Below are 25,891 nucleotides of genomic sequence, written 5' to 3'. Positions count from 1 at the left end.
TATTACATAAGTGTTCCTTCCCTCTGCACGAGCATGTGCACACACACGTACATACACATACACACACACACTTTTTTATTTATCTTTTATCAAGAGCTTGGAGCCCTGGTGGTGCAGTGGTTAAGAGCTCGGCTGCTAACCAAAAGGTCAGCAGTTCAAATTCTCCAGCTGCTCCTTGGAAACCCTACGAGGAAGCTCTACTTTGTCCTACAGGGTTGCTATGAATCTGAATCGACTCGATATCAACGAATTTTTTTATTTTATTTTTTTATTGAGAGCTTACCATGTCCTGGCAGTATTCTTAGCACTTTACTTGAATTCACTCATCTAATCCTTACCGAACATTATGAAGTGGCACTGTTATTAGGAGTCCCTGGATGGTGCAAACAGTTAATGCCCTTGGCTGTTAACTGAAAGTTTGGAGGTTCAGGTCTACCCAAAGGTGTCCAGGAAGAAAGGCCTGGCGATCTACTTCTGAAAAATCAGCCGTTGGAAACCCTGCATAGCACATGGGGTTGTCATGAGTGGGAATTGACTCCTCAGCAACAGGTTTGGGCTGGATTGGCCTGTTCTCACTCCCTGGCTTCAAAGCCCGTGTCTGGATGTATTTCTGACTAAGCTGTCTGGCCTCCCTGTACCTATGATGGAGTAGGCAGTAAGCTGGATGCTTCTGCCTGTTGGCTCATTGCTCGATGATTCCTCCCAACAACAACCATGAGAAGTATTATTATCCCCATGTTTCAAATGAGGAAACTGAGGCTTCAGAAGGTAGCTCTTCCTCCCCCAAGCCTGTGGTTGCCAGGGGCTGGCTGCGTCTTGCTGTCTGTCTGCCTGCCAAGCACACACACCCTATCTAGGTTTGGTAAATGGATTTTTGCTGTCCGTGGTGGAGCCGCCTCTCTCAGCAGGCCACTCCCAGGGCAGGCGCCAAGGGCTGCAGCTTTTGACAGGGAGGGGAGCGTATGCTTGGGGCTGAGTCCCGCAGGACAAACGCTAAAGACAGCCACAAAGGCAACCCACTGCTCCAATAGGGTACAGGAGACTTCAGTGAGGTACAACTTCCTCTGTTTTCCTGCAATGCAATTCAATTAACAGCCAGGGAAACCTAATATCTTTTTACAAAGAGGGGTGCAGGGGAGACCCTCTGGGGCCCTTGGGGGCAGGGAGGGTCTGGGAAGAGGTGAGTTAAGGAGATGAGTGTGGGTAAGCCACCCCTCAATATATAGCCCCTTCCCATAGGTGGGAAGAGCAGGGTTTTCCTTAGGGGTCCTGTGGGAAGGTCCTGTGTGTGAACCAGGCCCGTCTCTTTCAAAGCTTTCTAGCCCCCACACCGGGCACAGCACCAGGCACTGGGAATGGCCAAATTGGGACAAACTCTGGTAGAGGCCAAAAAAGCTGCCTGGTAACTTCAAGGCCCTTTCCTGACACCCCACATCACAGCAGATGCTCGCCCTATGACATTCGGCATCCCTGGCACCACAGCTTACACTCTGGGATCCTTGTCTCTGGCTGTGAGACTCCCCAGTCTTCCTGCACTTGGCACAGTGTCCAGGGCTCTATCGCAAATGTTTAAAGTGTCAGGCACCCTTCCTGCTCTGCCGGCAGGCCCAGGCTGCCTGCCTCAGTCCACAGCTAGACTCACCTAAGGGAGCAAGGAGCCTCACCTGGGATCTGGGGCTCAGGCTCCCACCTTAGAGCCCTACAGAAATTCTAGGTTTCCTCCTTCTGGTTCGAATAGGGCCTTACTGGCAGGTACCACCCAGAGGAGAAAGAGACCTGGGCTGGAGAGGCGTCACCCCTTCCCTCGCTCCAGGGCCTTCCCTGGGGCAGCAAGCTGAGGGGAGAGGAAATCAATTTCAGGAACAAGACAGTTGTCGGAATCTGATGTGACCAGTCCTGTCTGTGAAATTACTCTGGGTCTGGCTCCTGTCACCCCTGAGGTCCTGCCCAGACCAGCTGCTATTTACATTTTAATTTGATGTGAGAGGCTGAGAGATTTTTAAAATACCCCAAGGCAGCTCTGCTTCCGTGCTCTCCCCCAGCATCCATGGACCTTGCGACCACTCCCCAGCTTTGGAGGAGGAGTTCTGGGCCCCAGACCCAGCCTACCTGGTCCCTCCCTTGCCCCTTCAGCCTCCCCTCTTCTCTGGGATCCCACCTGATAACCTGGAGTGAGCCTGCACCTGCCGAGCGTCCTTTGTGAGGGGCTTCATTCTGGTTAAGGAGGTGGCCTGTCATTATTATCCACTACATGTTGTTGGCTGCCATGGAGTCGGTCCCCAACTCATAGTGACCCCATGCACAACGGAACAAAACTGCTTGGCCTTGCACCATCCCCACAACTGGTTGGGGATTGTACCGTTGTGATCCATAGGGTTTCCAGTGGCTGATTTTCAAAAGTAGATCTCCAGGCCTTTCTTTCTAGTCTGTCTTAGTCTGGAAGCTCCATTGAAACCTGTTCAGTGTCATAGCAACACACAATCCTCCACTGAGAGATGAGTGGTGGCTGCACGAGGCGCATCGGCCGGGAATCTAACCCAGGCCTGCCACACAGAAGGTGAGAAACAAATGGAGGCTCAGAGAGGTTGAGTGATTTACCTAAGGTCACACAGCTAGTGAGTGGCGAGAAGGACACCCAGCCCAAAGACTCCTGGAAATTCACCTGGGGCCCTTTCCTGTGGTTTTAGTCCAGCTTTCTATAGGTGGTGATAGATGTAGTTCCAGGTGTGGGAAGGTGGGTGGAAACGACTTTAGTACAACTAATCCTTGTGGTGAGTAAAGCTGAGCAGGTGGCAGCAGGCTGGGGCTGGGGCTGGGGGGAGGCGAGGGCTATGAGTCAGGCTTTCTCTGTCTCTATCTCCTTCCCTCTCTTCCTCCTGGTGATTGGAGCTCAGCTGGTGTTTCTGACAAGTCCCCAAGTCACCAGGGAGAGACTATTCAGTTATGAATACTCAAAGGAGAGGAGCAATGTGTGGGGGAGGAAGACTGTGGAAGGAAAGGCGGGAATCCCACTGGCTGTTGGGAAAGGCCTAATAAAATGCCAAAGAGGCAGAGAAAGGCACTTTCCGAAGGTAAGCCTGGTGCACATCCTTATCTCCCTCGGGGGCACAAGTGTAGTAACAATCACTGTAGCTCACACCTATTGAGGACCTACTATGTGCAGGCACTCTTCTGACAACTTACTTAGATGTGCTGTAAAATATTTAATCCTCACAACAACCCTATTTTAAGCCCCATTTTACAGATGGGGAAACAGAGACTGAGAGAAGTTAAGTAAACTGCCCAAAGCCACACAGCTAGGCAGTGGCAGAGCCAGAGCCAGAAGTGGCCCCAGGGTATCTGGTTCAGAACCTGTGGCCTTAGCTACAATGTGACACTGGTCAGAGAAGGGCAGGAGACAGGGACCCAGGAATGGGAGTGCAGATTCTGAGCTTCTCTGAAAAGACTGGTTTAGGATTTGGGAGATCAACAGGCAAGGCTTACTCTGCTCTTCACTAGGTGGGTGGCCCCAGGGGGTCACAGGGCTGTGCCTTGCTTTCCCCATTAGGCAACAGACCTGAGTACAAGTTCTCAGCCCTGGGCACACCTGAGAATCTCCTAACGAGCTTTTAAAATATATCGTGGCACAGACCTCACCCCCAGAGGCTGTAATTTAATTGGCCCAGGGTGGGACCCAGGTGTTATAAGACCCCTACGACCTCATACCCAAAGTGGTATTCACTTTGGAGACTAAGGTACTAGCCTTTGCAAGCCATGGTGTTTTCAATTGCCCCATATGTATGTGAAAGCTGCACAATGGATAAGGAAGACCAAAGAAGAAGTGGTGCCCATACAGTGTGGATGAAGAATGTTGAATATACTGTGGACTGCCAGAAGAGCGAACAAGTCTGTCTTGGAAGAAGTACAGCCAGAACATACGGCAAGGATGGCGAGACTTCGTCTCATACTTCGGCATGTTATCAAGAAGGACCAGTCCCTGGAGAATGACATCGTGCCTGGTAAAGCAGAGGTTCAGGGAAAAAGAAGAAGACCCTTAATGAGATGGATTGACACAGCAGCTGCAACAATGGGCTCAAACATGGCGATAATTGTGAGGATGGCACACAACCAGGTGGTGTTTTGTTCTGTTGTACGTAGGGTCGCTGTGAGTCGGAACCGACTCAATGGCACCTAACAACAACAACACCCCATACCTCCCTCTCACACACAGTCTGGGCGAAGAGCCACAAAGCTGGATGATCCTCCTCTTCCACTTCCCATCCCAGTAGACTGTCCCTTAGACTGTTCCAGGATCTCCCTTCCCTCCCCCTCTCTGTGCCTCAGTTTCTCCTTCTAGTGGATGTCTGCTCCTTCCCCCTGCCGTAGGCAGAATGATGTCAAATCCAACAGGATTGGATGAAGGGTAGCGAAGTCATGGTGTTCCTCACTAATCCCAAGGAAGGGACTTGCCTTTTCGGAAAGTTTTTCTGGGAGTCTAACTGAGATCTCTCCAGGAGTCTCATAGACCTTTTCGCCAGAAAGGATCCTCTCGGTATGCTAAAAATGCCTTTCTGGGAGGGGCTTTTCCAAGGGGCAGCAGGTGCACTGAAACCTCTTGGGGAGCACCGCAAACCCACCATTTCAGGGGAGAAAGAGCTGCCTCTGCTCACAGGCTCTGGTCCCCTTTTGTTTCTGAAAGGACTACAGGCACGGGGGAGAGGGAGAGGAGAGGGATAGGAGTCGGCCCCTCCTTCCCCCAACCCAGCCCACTCCCCTCCCTCCCCCCTAAGGCTTGTGTCTCTGCTCCTTGTTAACAAGACCCTGACAAGAACGGAGCCTCGTTTGGCGTGTGAGATAAGCTGCCACAAACGGGCATTGTTGGCACATTGGGGTGGTCGGTGGGGTGTGTGCATGGCGGGGGGGATGAAGGGGTGGGAGAAGCTCTGCGTTCAGCCTCAGCAGCAGCGCCAGGCCTCCCCTGGGAAGGGCTGATGGTGGGGGGGGTTGCCTTCTGGTGCCTGCTTTATTTTTCCCTTCTTAAAGAGCCAGGGCTATAGTGTTGTTAATTTGATTGCACCCACTTCGGCTTCTTGTCTCCCCTGATTAGCCAAGCTCCACCTGAAGCATGAGATTAATTCAAATTGCATGGAAGCAATCAGCCTTGGCTCTGAAAGCTGCTGGGGAGGAGACTGGGGAGCTGGGGGCCCACCCATGAGGTACTAGCTGTCCACTGCTGAGAAAGGGGGAGGGGGCATGGGAAGGAGGGAGTGCGGAGCCAGCAGAAATAATGTGTATGCGAAGGGGGGTCATGATGAATGGCGGGAGCTTTCTGACCTGGACCTATCTCAGACCTGGTTCTGCTGCACAGGGGTCCAGCTAAGACCCTCAAACTCACCAGGCCTTACTTTCTCCAGCTTTAAAATGGGCTCAGTCATTTCCTCTCTTGGCTGCTCGCCAAGGAGTGCAAGCACAGAGAGGAAGTATTCTCAAATAAGGGTGGTGGCCTGGTTCTCCCCCAGCCTCTGGTCCTCTGCTTTCCCCAAAATGTTGGGAAAATGGGAGTAATAATAAAAATAGCCAACATTTATTAAATGCTTATTACGTGTCACATGCCATGGCTAATGTATGTGAATTATCTCATTAAATTCTCCCTTCCACAGCCCTTGTAGGTGTGTAGTATTTTTATGCCCATTTTAGAGATGGAAAAACACCTAACTCTGAAAGGATTCTGAACACCAGAACCCTTTCAGAAACAAAAGGAGTCAGGGGCCTCTTTCTCTGATCACTTGGAAGGTACTTCAGGGTCATCGCTGTGAATACTCCAGAGCCGGGGTCAGCAAACTTTTTCTGTAAAGGGCTGGACAGTAAACATTTAAGGTTTTGTGGGCCATACAGTCTCTGATGTAACTACTCAACTCTGCCCTTGTAGCTTGAAAGCAGCCATTGACAACAGGACATAAATGACTAGATGGGACTGGGTTCCAATCAAACAATGCATTCTGCCCCTACTGTCAGAAAGGAGACCCTGGGTGGTGCAAACAGTCAACACGATTGGCCGATAACCAGAAGGTTGGAGGTTCCTGGCCACCCAGAGGCGCCTTGGAAGAAAGACTACTTGGAAGAAATCTAACTCCGAAATATGAGTCACCCAAAACCCTGTGGAGCACAGTTCTACACTGACACACACGGGGTTGCCATGAGGCAGAGTCAACTCAAAGGCAACTGGTAAGGTCCACCACTCAGAGGGGCTTCGGTTGTAATGGGGGACAGTTGTGGGCTTCTCCTTGAGAGGCAGGGTTGGGAGTCGAGTCTGCTCTGGCTGACAGTTCGGACCTGTTGCTGTCTAGAGTGGACACTGCTTTAGCTCTTTGCTTTCTGCATTTTCTTATTTGTTAAACTGAGCCACCCAGTGATAGCCTGAACTCTCTCTCATCTTGGCATGTTTTACTGGCACCTTTATCCCGGTTGACATGTAGGATGCACATAATTTTGTTGTTCATCCGATCTGCTGGAGCTGAACATGGGGAAGGCCCTGAATGCTACCTTGGAGCCCAGACCCATCTGGAAACTCTTCAGTGCTCATGATTGTGGGGGTTGTAAGGGCGGAGGATGAGGTGCTTTATGTCACCACAGGCTGAAGCCTCTAAGGAGCTAAGGGCCCAGATGAGACCCATGGGGACAGGCACTTGTAAACTGGGAGTGAAGTTTGCATTGGTAGACACATTCCTCCTATAAGGGAATCTGGGTTGTTATGGTGATGAGAGGGAGTGGGGCTGGGAGGGGATCATCCACATACAGACTTCTGTTCTGCCTTGAGACCTTTGCACAAAGATCCCCTCTGGGGCCAGGTCTGAGACACGATGCGGCGTGCTCCCGTGACACTGCTGGCATCATCAGGTCAGTAAAATCTCCCACATTTCTTTGGTTCAGACTTGTCTTAATTTTTTTTATAAAACCTAGAAACACCTAGGGATACAGCTTCTAAAAGGTAGGTCCCAGAATTGGTAACACAATGTCTTGCTGGTTCTCCATTGGCGTGGTAGAATGGGAACCACCGTTAATCTCTGTTAGTGCCTCGGGAGAAAAAGAAATAAGATTAAGACCCCTTTGAACAGAGGAGCAAACTGAGTACCCCAGAGAGGAAAGGACTGCCCCAATTATCAGCCAGTGAAAACCCTATGGAACACAACAGTCCGATCCCATTGTGCATGGGGTTGCCATGAGTCAGGGGTCACGTGACTCAGCAGCAGCTAACGACAACAGCAATAACAGTGGGGAACACCAGGAAGATAAACCAGGGCTCCTGTCTGCCTCCTCAGGGCCTTCCTGCCCCTAAATGATCAGCTCATTCGGGCCTCTGTTATGGAATGAATTCCATCTCTCCAAAATATGAGTTGGAGTCCTAACCTCTACACTTGTGGATGAAATCCTGTTTGGGAATAGGGTATTCGTTGTTCTGTGAAGGAGGCCCTATCAGTGTGGAGTGTGTCCTAAACCTAATCACATCTAATTATAGAAAGAGCAGACACAGAAGGAAGCCACGTGATGATCGCCAAGGAACTGAGGAACGCTGGGGCTACAGGAGCTGAAGAGACAAGGATCTTCCCCCAAAGCAGAGAGAAAGGCTTCCCCTATAGCCGGTGCTCTGAATTTGGACTTCTAGCCTCCTAACTGTGAGAAAGTAAATTCCCGTTCTTTAAAGCCACCCACTTGCGGTGTTTGGCGGTATAGCATACTAGGAAACAGAGGCAGCCTCCCTGGGCTCTGCAGAGGGTAGGAAGGGCCTGGGCTGGCCCACTTCTGACCTTTCAGGAGAGGGATGGTGTGGTGCGTTTGTTGACCTTTGCTCCCTGAGAGGAGAGCTGCAGGGGCAACCTGGGCTGGAGGAAGGACATGTGTGTCCAGCCTTGCTCTCCTTGGTGTGATGAAGCAGGAGACAAAGTGCTCTCCTGACTCTATGAAGTCTGGAAATCAATAAGGCCAAAGAGCCAGCTGGATAAGCATCGCAGTGGAAAGGGCTCCTTCCTGCCTTCTCCTCCTCCCTCCCTCTCCACCAGAGGCTGGGAGGCCAAGTCCCAGGTCTGCAGAGGAGACCCCCTGGCCTGGCACAGGTCAGGGTGAGGACCTCCCAACTGCCTTGAGACTGGGCATCTGAGTCTGATGGCTGCCCACCACCCAGGAGGAGAGAACAAGGACCTTGCCCCAAATTACACAGCTGGCTGCAGCAGGGGCGAGAGGCAAGCCTGGGGCAGTCTGATTTGGAGCCCAGGCCTCAGCCCCACGGTGCTGCCCACCATTGTGCTCACCCCTCCTCTCCTTCCTGTTTGCAGATACCCCGCTCACCCTTATCCCGTCAGGGCTCAGGGGAAAACCGAAGTGGACCTGTGGCACGTGGATGGTCAGCCAGCCTGTCATCGTCAGCAGGGAAGGACTAAGTGGATGGAGGCCTCTGTGCTGAGCTGGGCTCTGTAGCCAGGAATTCCTCCAGAGGGAGGGGAAGACTCAGCTGAGCCCTCAAGGAACTATAGTCTAGTGGGGCTACATGATCCACCACTAGAGAACACACGGGAAAATTGCTGGCAAGTGTTTTTTTCACCTCTCCGCGCCTCAGTTCCATGGTCTGCACTGAGACGGGCCTTATGAACATGTGTGAGGACATCCCAATTCACATGTCCTCGCTCTATCTACATGCCCTGCAAACACACATCCCTTAGGTCTAGGGGCACACTGGTGGCAGGCTCATCCTTGGGAGGAAAGACAGGGGAAGAGGTCTTGCAGGTCCTAGAATTGGCTCAGGGCATTTGGGCAGGGGATTTCTTGGATACTCAGAGCATGGTCTAGAAAGGGGGTTGTGGCGATGAGTGGGCATTTCCTTTGGCCCACAGATTCCTCCCCTGTGGGAGGGGCAGGGGCTGAGGCCTTCTAGATCAGGGGATCAGCGGCAGGAGCAGCAGTCACCCAGGTCTAAGGGAGGTGCTGCTTATGCCTGACAAGGAGGAGTTTCCCTTGGGTAAAACTGAAATGAGGACTGCCTCAGGCCATTGGATATATGGCGGTCTTTTCCCAGGTTTTACATCCTGACCTCTGTATTAATGGTTAATCACTAGCAGGTGATCTAGTCTACCTAGACCCAGGGGCTTCCTATTCCAGGCCCGGCTCCCTGCAGTCCTTTTCTCCCCTCCCCTCGCCCTCTCCCCCAGATCCCAGTGACTCTGCAGCTCGGGGTGTGCTCTCTCAGCGCTCTTGGCTCTCACTTTAATTGGCCTGACATTTTGCTAAACAAACAAATCAAAAACTCAAACCAAAGAGCCTTTATCGGGTTTAATTGGCCATGGGGCTTGGTCCGTAGCCCTACCACGGGAACCTTCACAAAGTGGGGGAAACTGCGGATGTAACAGGACCTGTCTAATAAGGCAACCTGCTGCACGACAGGGCAGACCCCGGTCCCAGGAGGCACTGCCACGCAGGGTGGCACAGAGCCACCCTCCCTCCACCCCAGACTCAGCAGCTTGGCTTCGTACTTGCCTCTCACTGCAGTTCTCTTTGAAGATGCTCTATTTTCCCCATGCGTCTGTCAGCTGGAGGAGGAATTGCCTCTTCCTCCTTTTGGTCATTCTATCTCTTTTTTAATTTTAAAAGGAAGATAAAAGGCCAGCTTTGTGAATGTGGTATTTTTGTCTGTTAATTATGTTTGTTTTCAACCAGGTTCTTGGAGGTGATCTGGTGCCCTGAAAAGACCATGCATACTCCTACAGTCATAGACTGAGCTGGAAGGGACTTGGAGATCAGCTAGCTCCTAGTCCAGGCCTCTCATTGTACAGATGAGGAAACCTCGGCCCAGAGATGGGAATAAAGAGTTCAAGGAGCAAAGCCAGGGAGCCCGGTACTCAAAGTCATTTGACTCTAAGGCTGTGCCCTTTCCACCAAACCACAGATACACAGAAGCAAGCTCCAAGTCTCAGCCGGGAGTATGCTACCCCATGATCTTGATCCAGTTCCTTAACTTTTCTGAGAAGAGGCTGTTGCCTGCCGACCTCACAGACAATGTGTGGGAAGAGACTGATAAGCTGTGAAGTGCTGTGCTTGTGAAAGTGCGAAGGCTATGTTACATGCTCAGCCACTCATGGTTCAGCCCATACCAACACTCTTAGAGTCCAGGAGGAGGGGGGCCGCTTGGGCCTGGCGCTGGTCACCATCAAGGATGTCCAGAGACTTGGAAAGCCACTTGCCTACTCTAACACACCCCTAGCTCCCTAGGGCCCCTTGGAGAGGGGGTGCATGGCAAGTCTCCAGGAACCAGCTCTGGAATCCTGATTCCCACCAGACCCCTAGGCTTCTGGAACTCTGGTTTGGTGTTTCAGGTATCAATAGTGAACTCTACATAGAAAGAAACCATTTAGCTTCCAAAGCCCACAAATACCTCACTTTTCATTCTCCCTGTCCGTCCTCTCCTTCACTTTCCAACAGCCACCCTAGATTCCCACTCATCAGATGCCATTCACGGGCCTTGGAGCCTCCACGCCCTCACGGTTTCCTCATCCCTGGAGTGCAATGACCTTCACCCCTAGTGGTGCTTGTCAAAATTCTTCTCATCTCTCAAGCCCTACTTAAGACTATTGCTTTTGTGATGTCCCCTTATATATCCCCAAGGTTAGAATTGATTACTCCATCCCTGATCCTCCTTGTATCACCCAGTTTGTAGCTTTTGAAGGCACTTATTTTGTGTATTAGGGTCCCTGGGTGGTGCAAATGGTTTACACTTGGCCCTGGTGGCACAGCGGTTAAGAACTATGGCTGCTAACCAAAAGGTCCACAGTTTGAAACTACCAGCTGCTGTTTGGAAACCCCATGGGACTCTTCTACTCTGTGCTATTGGGTTGCTAGGAGTCATAATCGACTCCACGGCTAAAGGTTGGTGATTTGAATCTACCCAGTGACACTGCCGGAGAAAGGCCTGGCAATCTGCTTGCATAAAGATTTACAGCCATGAAAACCCCATGAAGTGCAGTTCTATTCTGACACACATGGGGTTGCCATGGGAAAATGGAATCAATGGCAACAGGTTTGGTTTGGTTTCATTTTGTTTATTATAGTTGTTTTGGGTATATGTCTATCTCCTCTTTAAGATTCTAAAGTTCCAGAGGATAGCAACTCTGTCTTCCTCATTGCTAAATTCCTAAATTTAGCAATGAGTAAGATTCCCAAAACTAATGACCGCTAACAATTATTGAATGTGTATTTTGTGCTTAGTACTGTGGTAACTGGAGTCCCTGGGTGGCACAAATGGTTAACTGCTTGACTACTAGCCAAAAGGCTGGCCTTGGAACACACCCAGAGGTGCCTCGGAAGACAGGCCTGACAATCTACTTCTGATAGGTCACAGCCTTGAAAACCCTGTGGAGCAATTCTACTCTGCACACATGGGATCTCCATGATTGGGAATCGACTCACAGCAACCAGCAACACCACCACTGTGGTGACTGCTAAAAGTGTGTAGTCTCATTTAAATTTTATTAATGAGAAAAAGGTATGTATAATCCCAAACTTACAGAGGAGAAAACTGGGGCTTACAGAGATCATTGTCCAAGATTTCACAATTACTAAGTGGCAGAGCTGAGATTTGAACTCAGGTCTGACTCATTCTAAAGCCTGTGTTCTTAGTGACAGACCTTTATTGCCCATTTTGAAGTGTGCTCCACGAACATCTGTTGAATTACCATTGGGAACAGTGGGGATCAGTGGGGTAGATACCACCCAATGGAGGCCAGCTACAAATGCCCAATTTGACACTTGAATGCTACGATGTATGTTCCCTTTAATGTATTTACTTTCTAAGTTCTGTTTGGCCAAAGTGGGGATTAAGGTCAGTTTGCCTCCTGGGAGTTCACAAAAGTGTGAGCTGCAGCCATACTGGGTCAAAAATTTGCTGAGTGTTTAGATGCAGCTGAAGCAAGCCTTGAAATAGCTTTGCCAATGGTAGGTTCTGCAAGTAGGCTGGAAGGAGTGCTGGTGTTGAGTGGGGGAGTTTGAGATGGACTAAGCGGTGACTAGGGATGGTTTTCTACCAATAATCTCATTGATGATCATGTGCCCAGGTCCTGAAGATCCTCCCCTGCCTGCCTTTAAAATAAAACCAGAGTTGGGGGAGATGGGAGAAAGATAAAGAGGAATGAAGGAGGAAAACGGCAGATCGAGGAAGAAAGAATGTTCAAGGGGAGTACATGAGGCTGGGTTACCCTGGAACAGCATACATGGAAGCTCTCAAAGAAGGTCAGTAACCCTCTCTCAGCTGCTACACCCTCAACATTGTCACAAGAGCATCTTTTGGCAGCCAGATAGCAGGCAGAATTACTAGGCCACTACAAAAAGATAGACTCTCCACTCCAGACAGAGGTCCTGGCCATGCTCGGCCCTCCATAACCCCTTCACTTGAGACTCAAATGCCCTTGGCCCTGCCTCCTCCACTCCTGCTGGTCTGGTCTAGGGGCCTCTGGTGCTGCTGGGTGGGGCCCTGGGGAGAGTGAGGTTGGAATGGAAGGGGGCATCTGTGACAGAGAAAGGGTGTGAGGGAAAGGTCAGTTGAGGGAGCTCACATGTGTGCGGGTGGTGTGAGAGAGTGCGTACGTGTGAGAGAGCAGCTGGAAAACAGCCTGTCAGATGAGGGTTATGTGAGGGTACATGAGAGAATGTGAGGAGAGAAAAATGCCTTTGCTGGAATGTGAGGGAGAGGGTGCAGGAGCGAGGAGCTGGCGGTTTGGAGAGACTTGTGTGTGAGGAAGTGCATGAGAGACACTGTGTTGACTGGCAGAGTGTGTGAGGGGAAGTGTGCTGAGTGGGAAAATATGACCTGGAGGTGTTTGTGAGACTAACAGCTGTAAGAAAGGATTATGTGTGTGCCTTACTGTCAAAAGAGGCAAAGGAAAATGACAAGGCAGCCGAAATTAAGGCAAAGGGGGAAAAAGGAGGGAAACCAGGTCCAGATTCTGTCCACCACTGGTTAGTTGGCTAAGACATTCCCTACCTTTCCCTTGTGTAAAGGGTTGGTACCAGAGGTTAACACCACTGTGTGTATGCGTGTGTGTGTCTGACTTCGTGTAGCATGAGTTCATGAGGCTGCCCTGGATTTACAAAATGTGCCTCCTCTGAAGAGTTCAGAGTTTCGTAGCTGCTGCCTGGTCTGTGAAGTGAGGATGTTATAGAAGAGATGCAGGCCCAGAGAGCTGAAGTGACTTGCCCACAGCCCCCTAGGACATCAGAGATAGCCTGATGTGAGCCTGGGTCTCCACACATGCAGCCTGCCTCCTGGCCGCTGCATCATCTGTCACCATGCCCCCTCATGCCTCATCTCCACAGAGAAACCACAGGCCTCAAAGCTGGAAGCCACACTTGCTCAGCAGAATCCCCTACCTTAGAGAAAAAGAGCAAAAACCAAAAAAAGAAAGAAAGAAAGAAAAAGAATCTGAGGGTTTGGCTCATCTCTCCTGCTGACAGTGGGGAGAAAAGGATCAAACACCAAGGATGGTTCCATGAGGTGCCTACTATTCCTCTCTCCTCACGCAGGCAGAATTAGCGAAGTTCTCCCTGACTGAGGGATGTAGATTGATTGCCTGGTTTTATTAAGGACAAAGTGCTTTTTGATAGTGTGAGGGAAGAGGCTCCCCAGGGCGGGGATTCCGACGCCTGGAGCTCCCTGAGAATCGATTGCCGGGGCTTCCCTGTCTTGTGCTGAGCTGAACACGGGCTCTGCAAGCGATAAAGACGCTACGATTCTTAAAAGAGAGAACTCCGGGGAGATGCTGGGCAGACCGCTCACAGGGCCCTGCTCTCAGCAGCCTTTCCTACGCGTGTCCTGGAGAGACTGCTGTTAAGAATAATCAAGCTGGTGGCTAAATTTTGATGGCCTGTTGGGAGCTGGTTACCATACTGGTTGCTTTACAGATATTATCTGACTTGCCCTTCACACAGGGATTGTGGTGGTTCAGTGGCAGAATTCTCCCCTTCCCTGTGGGAATTCCCAGTCAACGTGCTTCACGAGCAGCCACCACCTATCTGTCAGTGGAGGTTTGTGTATTGCTACAATGCTGAACACATCTCAACAGCGCTTCCAGACTAAGACGGACTAGAGTAAAGACCTGGCGATCTGATTCCAAAAGCCAGCCAATGAAAACCCTATGGATCACAAAGCTCTGATCCCATTTTGCATGGGGTGCCATGAGTCGATGGCAGCTAACAGCTAACAACAACTCTTCACACAAAACATAGTGGGCTAGGTACCATTATGATTCCCATTTTGTAGATGAGGAAACTGAGATACAGGGAGGCCAAGTAAACCAATCAAGGTCACACAGTAATTAAGTCACACTGCCCAGATTCACAGTTGGCTCAGTCACACACTTGAACTCAGGCTCTTACCACTGCCCTCCATGGCCCATGGCCCATGGCCCATTTCCTGACCTAGGGCCAAACACTCTCTTTCTGACAAGATTTCTGAGACCCGTTACACATAATGTAAAGGGATAGGCTCACCTGGTAGAAATGTATGTATGTGACTTAAAAGAATTCAGGGAGAGCAAATAAATGGCGGACTTCCAGGGCCATGGGGCCAGCTCTCTGTCCTTGGGGTTTTCGAAGCCATAGATAAAGCACCAAGTTATCGTGACTTTTATTCCTCCTTGGCTTTTCCAAAACATCTTCCTCTTTCCATTATTAGTTCTTGTGTTATTTACAACAATTTAGTGAGGCAGGTGGGCTGGGCAGGAACCTCTAGCACAGGTGAGGAAATTGGAGCACAGAAGTGAAGTGACTTGCCCGAGGTCACAAAGATCATAAAGGTAGATCAGAAACTGGGACCCAGGCTTTCTGACCACAAGGCCTTTTTTCTACAGTGTGTACATGATATCTTCTTTTCTAAGTGACAACTATGTTAAACACACACACAAAAAAGCAGGTGTATATTAAAATGCAATATTGAGATCGAAATAAATGGAATATGATATCATATGATAACTTTGATACAGCAAATCAGGAGCTTACCATTACTAGGATAGACTGGGTTGAGGCCATTCAGGGTTTGAAGCCTCTTTTTCAGATAAGAGTGCTTTTGAGTCCTTACCTGAGGGTCTCAAGCCCACCTCTGACTAGGAAGCCTTCCAGCCTCTCCTTCACAGATTGAATAATGGAAACCAAGGGAGTAGGTAGAGTGAGAGCAGACAGAGATGGGTCTTAGACTGTGACTGGGGTGGAGGTGGGGGTGGGGGTGCTGGGAGTTCTGCGTGGGGGCAGGACTTACTCTTGACAGTGAGGAACATGGACTTGCTGATGTCAGTGCCCACGCCATTGCTGGCCTGGCAGAGGTAGTAGCCGATGTCCTCCTCCAGGACGTGGCGGATCAGCAGCGAGCTGTTCGGCAGGATCTGGATGCGGCCGGTGAGGGGCACTGGGTGGTACTGCTGGGGGTTTCCACTCCCTGGAAGGAGGCAGCAATTAGCAGGGGCTGTGTCTGTGATAGGGAGTGCACTGAGTGGACTGGAGTGGCCCAAGGAATGGTCCTGATGCCTTTCTCTTGCTGATCTAGGACCATTTTGTAGCAGACCAGTACAATCCCTAAGTGGCTGGGAGCCCATACCACTCCTGCTGAGCAACAGGAGGTCTGATGCTGCTTCAGCTCTAAGGTAATAAGATGGAGTTGGGGGCCTCAGCTCAATGCCTCCCTTGGCACTGAGCTTCTCTCTGAGGTGAATTCCTTCGAGAGGAAGAAATAGTTGTCTTTGGGTCACTTGGTAATTGGCAAAGGAAAAACTTATCCCCCAGGTGGTAGTTGCCTGGTCTTAGCCTAGGAAAGAGGCCAGTCATCCTCCAAGTGGGGGCTTTGTGGCACCCCTTCTCATTCTCACAGTGTCAGCCATGGACACAGTCTAGAGTAAGAAGCTGGTATAGGGTTGAGTCAGATAACGAATGAATCCCTGGAGTGAAGTGGGGCTCCAAGAAGGATCAAGATCCCAGAATGGGTTGACTGGTGAGGAGCAGGGAGCTCTGAGGCACTGGGACTCCAGAATGGGGGTAGGGGAGGAGGGTATGTACACTGAGTTCTAGGGCTGGAGGCAGGAGAGGGAGGTCAAGTCTATAAGAACAAGAGGAAATTTGGTGTCAGCATGACAGCTAATCCTGGTCCACAGACCCTTAGTGGTGGCTGAGGGTGACCTCCATATCAGGGTAGCCTGGGGTCCTCTTAAAGCTCAGAATCCCAGGCTCCCATCCAGAGCTGGGAGTTGTGTGTAGAGTCCAGGGCCAAGTTCCAGCAGAGCATCCTCCCCTCCCCTTCCCTGGCCCTGCTCAGAGATTCTGGCTGAGCCAGGGGCTTACCCTTGGCATGCTTCCACATGACCTTGGGTGGGGGATAGCCATCCACTGAGCAGTTCAGCACCCCAGCTTTGCCGTAGATGCCATCCTGGTTGTTGGGCTGCACCACAAATCGAGGGGGCACTGCAGAAAGAGGGATGGCAGGGAGAGCAGATCTCAGTCTCCAATAAGTCTCCCGGGGCTTCAGGCGTCCTCCAGGCATCTTCAGCCCTGCCTGGATCATTCTAAAGTTGGGGGCCAGCAGCTCCTGAAATGCAAGATTCTGAGGCCTTTTGCTGAGTACTGGGCTGGGAGTTGAGAATTCTGAGTTCCAATCCTGACTTTGCCAATGACTGAGCAATTCCCCTCCCCCGCTTAGGGCCTTGGTTTCCTGTCGTGGAAAATAAGAGGTTTGGACCTCTTGATCTTTAAGGCCCTCGCCAGAGGCAACTTCCCACGAACCTGTGATTCACACTCACAATATAGAGAGACCAGGTCAGCAGCTGGCCAGAGCTCCCCTCCCTCCCCCACAGCTGGCCCGTCCCTGCTCACCACGCACGATGAGCTGGCGCTCGCGGCTCACGGTGGCGGCAGCATTGCTGGCGATGCATGTGTAGTTGCCATTGTGCTTGAGGGATACGCTGGAGATCTGCAGGGAGCTCATGAATTCCTTGCTCTCAATGGTCACGCCTGAGCCTGAGATGATCACCTGTCCGTCCTTCCTCCAGGTGATGCGGATGGGCATGTCCCCGGAGGACACCACACAGGGGATGTAGAGCAGCTGGCCGATGGAGGCAGGGGGGAACTCGAAGGGCTGGATTAGAGGGGGCACTGGGAAGGCAAGAGGAATGCTGCTGTCAGGGCCCCTGCTTGCCCCAGTCTGGCCAGCAGCACTGCCCACCGGCCTCACCTGTGGGCTCCGGGGTGCCTCCCACCACCCCCCCAGAGTGGGCTTTAAAGAGAATCCCCCCAGGGGCACTTGTTCTCCTATGGTGCACACTCTCCTATATTCTCCTGGAAGTGCCTAGCTGCCTTGCCATTGTCCCCTGGCTCCATCTCCATACTCATCCAGACCTGGATTGCCTTCTTGGCCTGGACCCCACCGTCTCTGTTGAGGGGCTTGGCTAGCCTGCCTTTATTCTGACCTCTAAATTTATTCTGGGATTTGATGTATGTGCTTCTAGACCCCTGCTAGGTCCCTGCTGATCCACTGCTCAGCTGCGACCTCATCTTTCCTGCCACTCTTTGACACCCCTGGGCCCACTTTGTCACCCCAGAGATGCATCTCACAGCTCTCTGTGGACCTGGGATGGGTAGAGATGGTGTGTTCCGTATGGCAGGAGAAGAAGGCTGGTGCTGAGATGAGTCCCCACGTGCACTCCGTAGCTGCCCATCTCAAGGCTCAGTGCTGTTCTCTGTTCTCCTGCAGAGGTCCCATCACCCAGCCCACCCTCTCCCTGTGTCAGGTGGTGGACGGACTGGTGGGAGCTTACAGCAGCAGCTGTTTCATCTGGACGCTTTATATGAATTATCTCACTGCATCCTCTCACTATAATGTGAGGTGAGCTTAACTGTCCCCATTTTGCAGATGAGGAAACTGAGGAGAGGAAAAGTAACTTGCCTGAGGTTGCCTGGTCATAAGAGGTATTGGTAGGATTTGAAACCTGATCTGTATAATCTCCAGATCCAAGCTCTTTTCATTATGCTGCCCAGTTGCCTCTCTGAGTTGTGAGCTACCATGGAATTGGCCTCCTGACTCATGGTGACCCCATACGAAATATGGCCAGTCCTGCGCCATAATTGATCATGGATAGGACCATTGTGATCCATAGGGTTTTCTTTGGTGGATTTTTGGAAGTAGCTCACCAGACCTTTCTTCCTAGTCTTAGTTTGGAACCTCTGCTGAAATCTGTTCAACATCATAGCAACACACAAGCCTTCACTAACAGATGGGTGGTGGCTACATTTAAGGTGCACTGGCCAGGAATCGAACCTGGGTCTCCCACACGGAAAGGGAAAATTCTACCACTGAACCACTACTGTTCCCACTTGTCTGAGGAGGCCCCCAAAATGTCTATACCAGAGACCCCCTTTGCCTTATAAGTCAGCTCCTCTTGGATGGTGGCAAAAAGCAGAGAGGGAGATCTATTGTCTTTGAGACCACAGTCAATTGGGCTGGGCAGCTCAGCCAGGCACAGCATCCTCCACACAACTCCTTCCCCTATTGCCCACATCTCAGCCCCTGGGGCCTGTCTGGAGCCTGAGTCCGTGGGAGAGGATCCTCCTTTCTCTGCTCTGGCTAGAGCATCAGCCATTATCTTTATGATAACTCAATTAGACCACAGCGACTTCCCCGGCAAGTGGGGGGAGGAAGACAGTGAAGGAGACAGACAATTAGCTTAACAAGGATGAGCACCCAGTAGATGAGATCTCCTTTCTGCAGTCAAATAATTAAATTACAAGGCTGTCCACAGTCCTCTGGCCTTCTCCCAAGCACCAGCCCCACCCCTCCTTGGAAGCCTGCTACTCTCCACCCAATGTCCATCCAGAGTGGCCACAGCAAGGCATGAGTCCTGAGAGGACAAGGATGGATGGCATTGCATGTGTGCCCAAGGACCCCCGGGTGCTCCAAGGATTTTGGGGGCTCAGCTGAGAGACTCCTCTGGAGGGGGACAGGTATTGAGAGAGAAAATCCTCAGCAGCCCTCTGGATCCCTGGGAGAGTTCTCAACCAAGAGGTCTAGGTTTGGAGGAGGTGACATTTAGGGGGGATGTTGCCTCCATAACCTATGGGATGAAAGCCTACTCTTCAACGGGGCTTTCCAATATCATCTCCCACCCTGCTCTTCACTCCAGCCACAGAAGCCCCATCAGCACCCAATGAACACCCACAGCTCCAAGCCATTGCCCATGCCTGTGTAAGCACGACTGGGGGCCTGTTGATCTGTCCCCCGCCATGTGTCTTCCTGGCCCACTGGCTGGCTTTTGACCTTTTTTATTACAGATCCACCTGGGCCCAAATCCAGTTCCTAAACTACAGCCAGGTTTTCTGGGAGCTCTTGTCATTGTCCCACTCTCCCCATCCCCGTCTCTGGCTGCCTCTTTTCCCTGGGGTGGGACATGGGCTTCCTGGGCCTTGGATATTCCCAGATAGATTTATCTGGAACCCTGACACTAGTTATGGCCCAATGCGATTACTGTGACTTTCCAGAAGATCCTCTTGTTGTGCCTTTGCTGATTCCCTTCTAATTTTTTTTTTTTTTTCCTAGATCAGATCCAGGACTCTCTAAGCCTCCTTGGACTTTTTGAGGGAATTGCTGCAGAGATCTGCCACCCAGTCCTTAGGTCTAGAAGAACCAGTTGTGGTCCAGTCCTCCTTCCACAAATTCCCAAAGCTAGAGCCCAGCAGGCTTCACAGGAAACTCCTCCTCATCCTTTTATACCCTGCTCAAATGCCACCTCCTCTGAGAAGCCTACCCTTCTTCTGCACAGCCCAGCAGCACTTGGTCCACACCTTGACATGGCACTCATCACACGGCAGTAGGGGTAACTGTATTACCACCTTCCCTGGGAGATAGGAGCATCTTCAGGGTAGTGGCGAGGGCATATTTATTTTGCAAATTTTAAATGCCCAATAAATGCTTGTTGAATGAATAAATTAATGAACTGCCTGAATATGATTTCCTAGGTTGGCTTTGGAAGTTCATCTGTGAGGTGGGCAGGAGGTGGGAAGAGCACAGAGCAGTTCACCCAGAACAAGAAGGAGGCTCTAAGCTGCTCCTCAAGATGCCATATTTATGCTGTGGAATTTCGAAACCAGAAGCCTCCCCCTTGGTCCTTCCCAGGGGCCAGGCCCTCGCTATTGTTTAAGAGTGCTACAGACACTTGAACATGAGCAGGTGCAGTCATGGCCAGGGGCAGACTAACCAGTAAATAAGGTACACACAGGCTTAGTTGTGTTTACTTACCAATCTGTAGCGCACAATTTCACATGGGTTTCACTACATCTTTGATGCGGTGAAAAATAAGTGAAATTGTGTACTACCGTAGATTACTAAGTAGGCACAAGTAAGCCCATGCATACCTTGTTTATTAATCTGTCCCTGATCCTGGCAGCCATGTGGAGTAGGACCTGTGAGCAAAGCAAGGAGTGGGAGGTTATGCTGAGAGAGAAGGCTAAGGGGGTGTCAGGCATGGATGGCCAGAGCACCATCCTTCCATTGAGGACAGGGCACGTGGAGAGAGACAGATTGAATTTAGGCAGGAGGATTTGGTTTGGGCAAGGGGAAGACTGTCTCTCCCAGTAAGAAGAGATTCAGATACTGGAACAAGTGACTAAGGCACGTTAATTCATTAATTAACTAATTCATCTAATATTTATGAAATGCCTGCTCTGTGAAGGCATTATGCTCCATGTGAGCTGGACAAAGTACAAACATGCCTAAAATTCAGATGGACCCTCCAGGAGCTTATCATTAGCAGAGAAGGTAAGCTATACCCCCAGCGATTATTAGACAAGCCCTACCCGATTACAGACGCTGGACTCAAAGCAGAGAGGGGTGTCATCTAGTTGGGTGGTTGCAGCTTCCTGGAGGAGGTGGCATTTCTTATTTTTAATTTGTTTATTTAATTGTACTTTAGATGAAGGTTTACAGAACAAACTAGCTTCTCATTAATTTTGTGACATTGTTTACCAACCCCATGACCTTGGGCTCCCTATTACCGGCTTTCCTGTCTTCTCCTGCCTTCTAGTCCTTGCCCCTGGGCTGGTGTGCCCCTTGAGTTTCATTTTGTTTTATGGGCCTGTCTAATCTTTGGCTGAAAGGTGAACCTCAGGAGTGACTTCATTACTGAGCTAAAAGGGTGTCTGGGCGCCATACTCTTGGGGTTTCTCCTGTCTCAGACCAGTAAGTCTAGTCTTTTTTGTGTGTGTGAATTAGAATTTAGTTCTACATTTTTCTCCAGCTCTGTCTGGGACCCTCTACTGTGATCCCTGTCAGAGCAGTCAGTGGTGGTAGCCGGGCACCATCTAGTTGTGCTGGATTCAGTCTGGTGGAGGGTGTAGTACTTGTGGTCCATCAGTCATTAGGACTAATTTTTCTCTCGTGTCTTTGGTTTTCTTCAAGGAGGTAGCATTGAACTGAGAGTTAAAGGACTCACACGCTTTCAAAAAACGAATGGGTAAGATAGAGGGAAGAGACTGAGTCAAGGAGCAGAGGCCAGCTAGGGGCTGTCACTCCTTTCCAGTCTTCCAGGATAACACTGGTGACTCTTTGAGAGGCTATTTAAGGAGAGAGAGGCCAGCATCCATCCCGGGAGGTCAGACATCCACCTGGGCTGGCCCAGTGTCCCTAGAGCACCATTGTCCTGTGGGAGGCAGATGACAGAAAACTCCAGAACTCCTCGCTCCCCTCTACCACAAATGTTGTTGCCAGGCAGCAGCACCCTCCTGCCCCCCCTGCACCTGCCACAGGTTGACTGGGGCACGTAAGATGCTGTGGCTGATAGATGTCCCCTTAGGAACTCTTTTGTGGGAGTGCTAGGGGCCGAAGCTGCTCACAGAATTCCTTGGTTCCAGTCAAGCATTTCAACATCAATGTAAGTCCACACACAGGGATGACCTGGAGGGAGAAAAAAGCCCAGGGATCCTGGGGCCTTTCTGGGACTTGCTAAATACTTGCGGGAGGGCCGTGAGTGGGAGGCTCTGAGAAACCAGGTGTGGGGACTCTGGGATATGTATGTTTGGCTGCTGCCCAGATATGGGCTGTGTTCTGATCTGTGAACCTCACCGATGCTCAGAAGGTGGACCCCGGCCAATTTAATGTGCCTCTTGTTCGTTTTCCCCCTGTAGGGGAACAATCCCCTTTGGAGGTAGAACTCCCTGGCCACCTCCATCACAGTGACCATCAGGGACCCCTTCAGTGTTATTGCAGTCTACAAGGCCCCCCTTCCTGCCCCCAAGTCCCAGCATTTCCCCAGCCACTAGCCTGAATGTGGTGGTGGTGGTGGGGCAGGGATGTCATGTACCCAGGACCTTCTCTCTAGAAGCTCTGCTCTGGCCACGACCATCTTTACTGAGAGGGCAACTTGGCCACCAGCTTGGCCAGCTTTGAGGGACGTGGGACCTGAGCAAGGTGCTGCAATGGCAAAGAGGCCAGAGCACAAAGTAGTTGAGAAGATACACAGGTCGTGGCGGCCCATTGGTGCTGGGCGACCGTAAACCCTTTACAGTTACTTGCTTGAGAGGGTTGTACAAGTGAGGGTGTGCTGGCCACGGGCTCGCCTCATAAACACTTTATGGTGTCTCTCATCATCACTCTGGGAGACTGAGCCTTTTTATTTACTGCACCTGTTAGCAGAGACTGGGCCCTGCGGGAAGTTGGGGCTTTCCTGGCGAGGCAGCATGGAGACCGGTAAGAGCTATGCCTGGAAGCTAGGACACCTGGATTCCAGACTCTGCTATTCACTCAACTGACCTTAGGACAATTGCCTCCTTACTAGCACCTGCCTCTGCCCCGAGCCTCAGTTTCCTCATCTGCAAAATGGAGGGGTTGGATCAAAAAATCTCTAAAGCCCGACACAGATTTTCAACCTCTGACAATAACAATAATAACCTACTTTAGTTTTTATGCAACTGTCTCTTCTCAGGTAAAGCCTTCCCTGATCACCCACTTTAAAATGACAAACCACTCCTCCCTCCACTTGACACTGTCACCCTCACTTCCTGTTTGACATAGGACATAGTTAACATATTATCCATTTCCTCACTAGAATGTAAGCTCCCTGAGGACAGGGGTTTTTGTCTGTTTGGAGCACAACTGTATTGGTGGAATCTAGAGTAGCGCCTGGAACACAGTGGGTGCTCAGTAAATGTCTCTGGATGAATAAATGGATGTGGTGCTTCATCATAATCATCGTCATCGTCATCAAGAGACGTGTCTGTCCAGTAAGGAGGATGCCTGCTGCTACGTTCCTGGCCCCCTCTGCAGAGGGAATGGGGTTGCTGGCAGCACCTTCTGCGGGCCCCCTCCCCCAAGTACAATTAGGCAATCTCCTCCTGTGGACCCTGTGGAGCTCCTTTCTGGTGGATTCCAGCAGGGCTCCTTGCAAACCTCCACCTCTGCCAACAGCAGGCATTTGGCCCCGGGACTGGCTCTCTCTTAAGCCCTGTGATCACAGAAACCCCCTTCCCATTCACCAGGATGGGAAGAGGCCTCCAAAGGCTCCCAAGCATATGGGAGGGACTGGTTTGAGCAATAGCTGCAGCTTAGCATTGAGCAGCTAGGGAAGAAGGAACGTGGGTAGGGATGGTGGGTAGGGATGGTGGGCATCTGGGAGTGAGGGTGTACGTGTGTGTGCACGTGTGTGTACGTGTGTGTGCACGTGTGTGTACATGTGTTCTCTTCTGATTGCTCTCCACAGGGAGTTGGCACTGCCTTCTGGTACCGGCCCTGCTGAGCATAGACAGGGCACCTCATGGCCTTGTGTTGGCTCCAGAGGCCCTAGGAGGCTCAGATGTGGGGATGGAGATGTTCCCTCACACCGAGCCCTGCCAAGCAGCCCCAGTTGCAGCTCTGCCTTCTTAGTTAATTAAACATTCGGCCTGCGTGCCCAGAGAGGCTTTTATACTACATTATTTTTCAGCGACAGAGGGCCCTAAAGACACCAAATCTAGGTTGAATCTGTGAGCCCGCCTCTTAGCATCCTGCCAAGGATCTCACTGGATGCCTGGAGACAGGCACCCACCTTCCTCGAAGCCTGGCTCTCTCCTGCCAGTCAGTGTTACATGTGCCAAAGCCCAGGCAGCCCTGGAATCACCCTCCACCCTCTCTCCCCGCTGCTCCTCCCGCTTGCCTGGGCCGCAGTAGGATCGCCTGGGCAATATTTCATATGGTACCACCTGCAGTCACCTTTGATGGCTCAGGAATGCTGCCTTGCAGGAGCGTACGGATGGAGGAAACATTTGTGAATATGTAACTGCTAGTATGCGTGTATATACGTGTGTGTGCCTGCAAGTGTGAACAGGTTTCTGTGTGTATATTTGTTGCATGTACATACATATAGACATGTAGCAGCTGTCTGCACGTGCACACGTGTGCATGCTTGTGCGGCGTGCTCTGCTCTTCTCAGCTCAGTGTTTGAAAAATTCATTAGAAGACAAGCAGTCCCAGAAGGAATGGAGTCAGCAGTTGTTTTTCCAGCTCACGGAGCAGCATCGGGTTTTTGCCCCGCCCTGCCTAGGACGGCCCCACAAAATGGTGGGGGAGGGGCTACCATTTTTCTCCAGCATCTAGTGCCCCACCCCACCCCACCTCTCCCTTTTCTGCATTCCAGGTCCTCTGGGTGGGATGCACTGTCCAGCCAGGCAGGGGGAGTGGGCTCTGGAGTGCTGTCCCTGGGCCCATTCCTTCCTCCTCTCAGAGTGGGGCCCCCCTTTCCATGCCCAGGGGCTCCTCCTCCACTCCCCTCCTAGGCAACTCTGGAACGGCAAGTCAGCTAATCAAGCAGCGCGATCATAATCAGCTCTGATGGGTTCTTCTGCAAAAGTGCATTCTAATGAGGTTGGGCGAGAGAGCCAGGGAGCCATGGGGACGAGGGACCTGACCTTTAGGAGTGGCAGGGGCAGGGGATCCCAGGGCCCCTCACACAAATGCCACTGCTTGGTCTGGAGAAAACAGGTGGCTACACCTCCTCTGGGGCTGGGCTTCTGAAAAATTTCAGACCCTGGGGCTGGGGTGGGGGCAAGGGGGTTGTGTGCAGGTGTGTATCTACATGCATACACACACACACAAACCCCTGCACACACAAGCACTCCTGCACACACAATCCCTACACACATACACACACATGCAAACCCCTGCACACACGTGCACTCCTGCACACACAATCCTTACACACATGCACACATACATGCAAACCCCTGCACACACGACACTCGCTTTGTGAGTTGTTTATGAGTGCCAGGCATGTGCTGGGACATGGACTCTGCCCTCTAGGATAACACACACACACGCACACACACACACATACACACACACACACCCCTTTTCCTCTTCCTGGGAAGGGAGACCCTGTCGCTCGCTCGGCACAATCATAACAGGCCCAGCGAGTCACTGGGACGGAATGCTTCAGATCCAATTCATTAGGACCGATCGTTCCCTGAATGGGACTGAATAATTGATGAGCAGAAGCAGCTTTCAGAACGTTCCGTGTCCTCCGAGGCTCGCTGGAGCCCTGTTATCTTTTTTTTTTTTTTAAGCCAACAAACCTGGCCAAATGCCTGCTGGTGCGGATGGGCGAAGGGAGTAGAGGAAAGGTTAGATGTTTTAATATGTGATGTTTACACTGTAAATTCTCAGTCCACTGCTTGTAACGGGAAATGGATACAGGCGGTCCGCATTGCCGGGAGGGGAGAGGCAGGCCATCGCTACTAAGCTGATTTGCCCAGGATGCCTCCCGTGTCCTTGGGGTGGGGATGTGGCCTGGGTGTGGTGAGGTTTCTGCTGGCACAGCAGCACACCTGGGCTGGGTGCAAGGATCAGGCTGGGAAGGTGGCCGGCCTGCCCCTCAGCCTG

General features: G+C 51.3%; 1 protein-coding gene across 1 annotated transcript in view; it reads right to left on the bottom strand.

Moving 5' to 3' along the window:
• The window catches only part of DSCAML1 (DS cell adhesion molecule like 1), a 418,105-nt gene that overhangs the window by 78,298 nt on the left and 313,916 nt on the right, over positions 1-25,891 (bottom strand). The window contains exons 9-11 of the mRNA XM_064269007.1: positions 16,870-17,148; positions 16,342-16,461; positions 15,269-15,445 (exon numbers count right to left, since the gene is read on the bottom strand). Coding sequence (XP_064125077.1) covers positions 15,269-15,445; positions 16,342-16,461; positions 16,870-17,148 — 576 coding nt within the window. The remainder of the gene's footprint in view (positions 1-15,268; positions 15,446-16,341; positions 16,462-16,869; positions 17,149-25,891) is intronic.

The sequence above is a fragment of the Loxodonta africana genome, chromosome 15, assembly GCF_030014295.1.
Source record: "Loxodonta africana isolate mLoxAfr1 chromosome 15, mLoxAfr1.hap2, whole genome shotgun sequence".
Taxonomy (NCBI): Eukaryota; Metazoa; Chordata; class Mammalia; order Proboscidea; family Elephantidae; genus Loxodonta; species Loxodonta africana.
The sequence above is the reverse complement of the archived record's forward strand: the minus strand, read 5'-3'. Positions and strand labels throughout refer to the sequence as shown.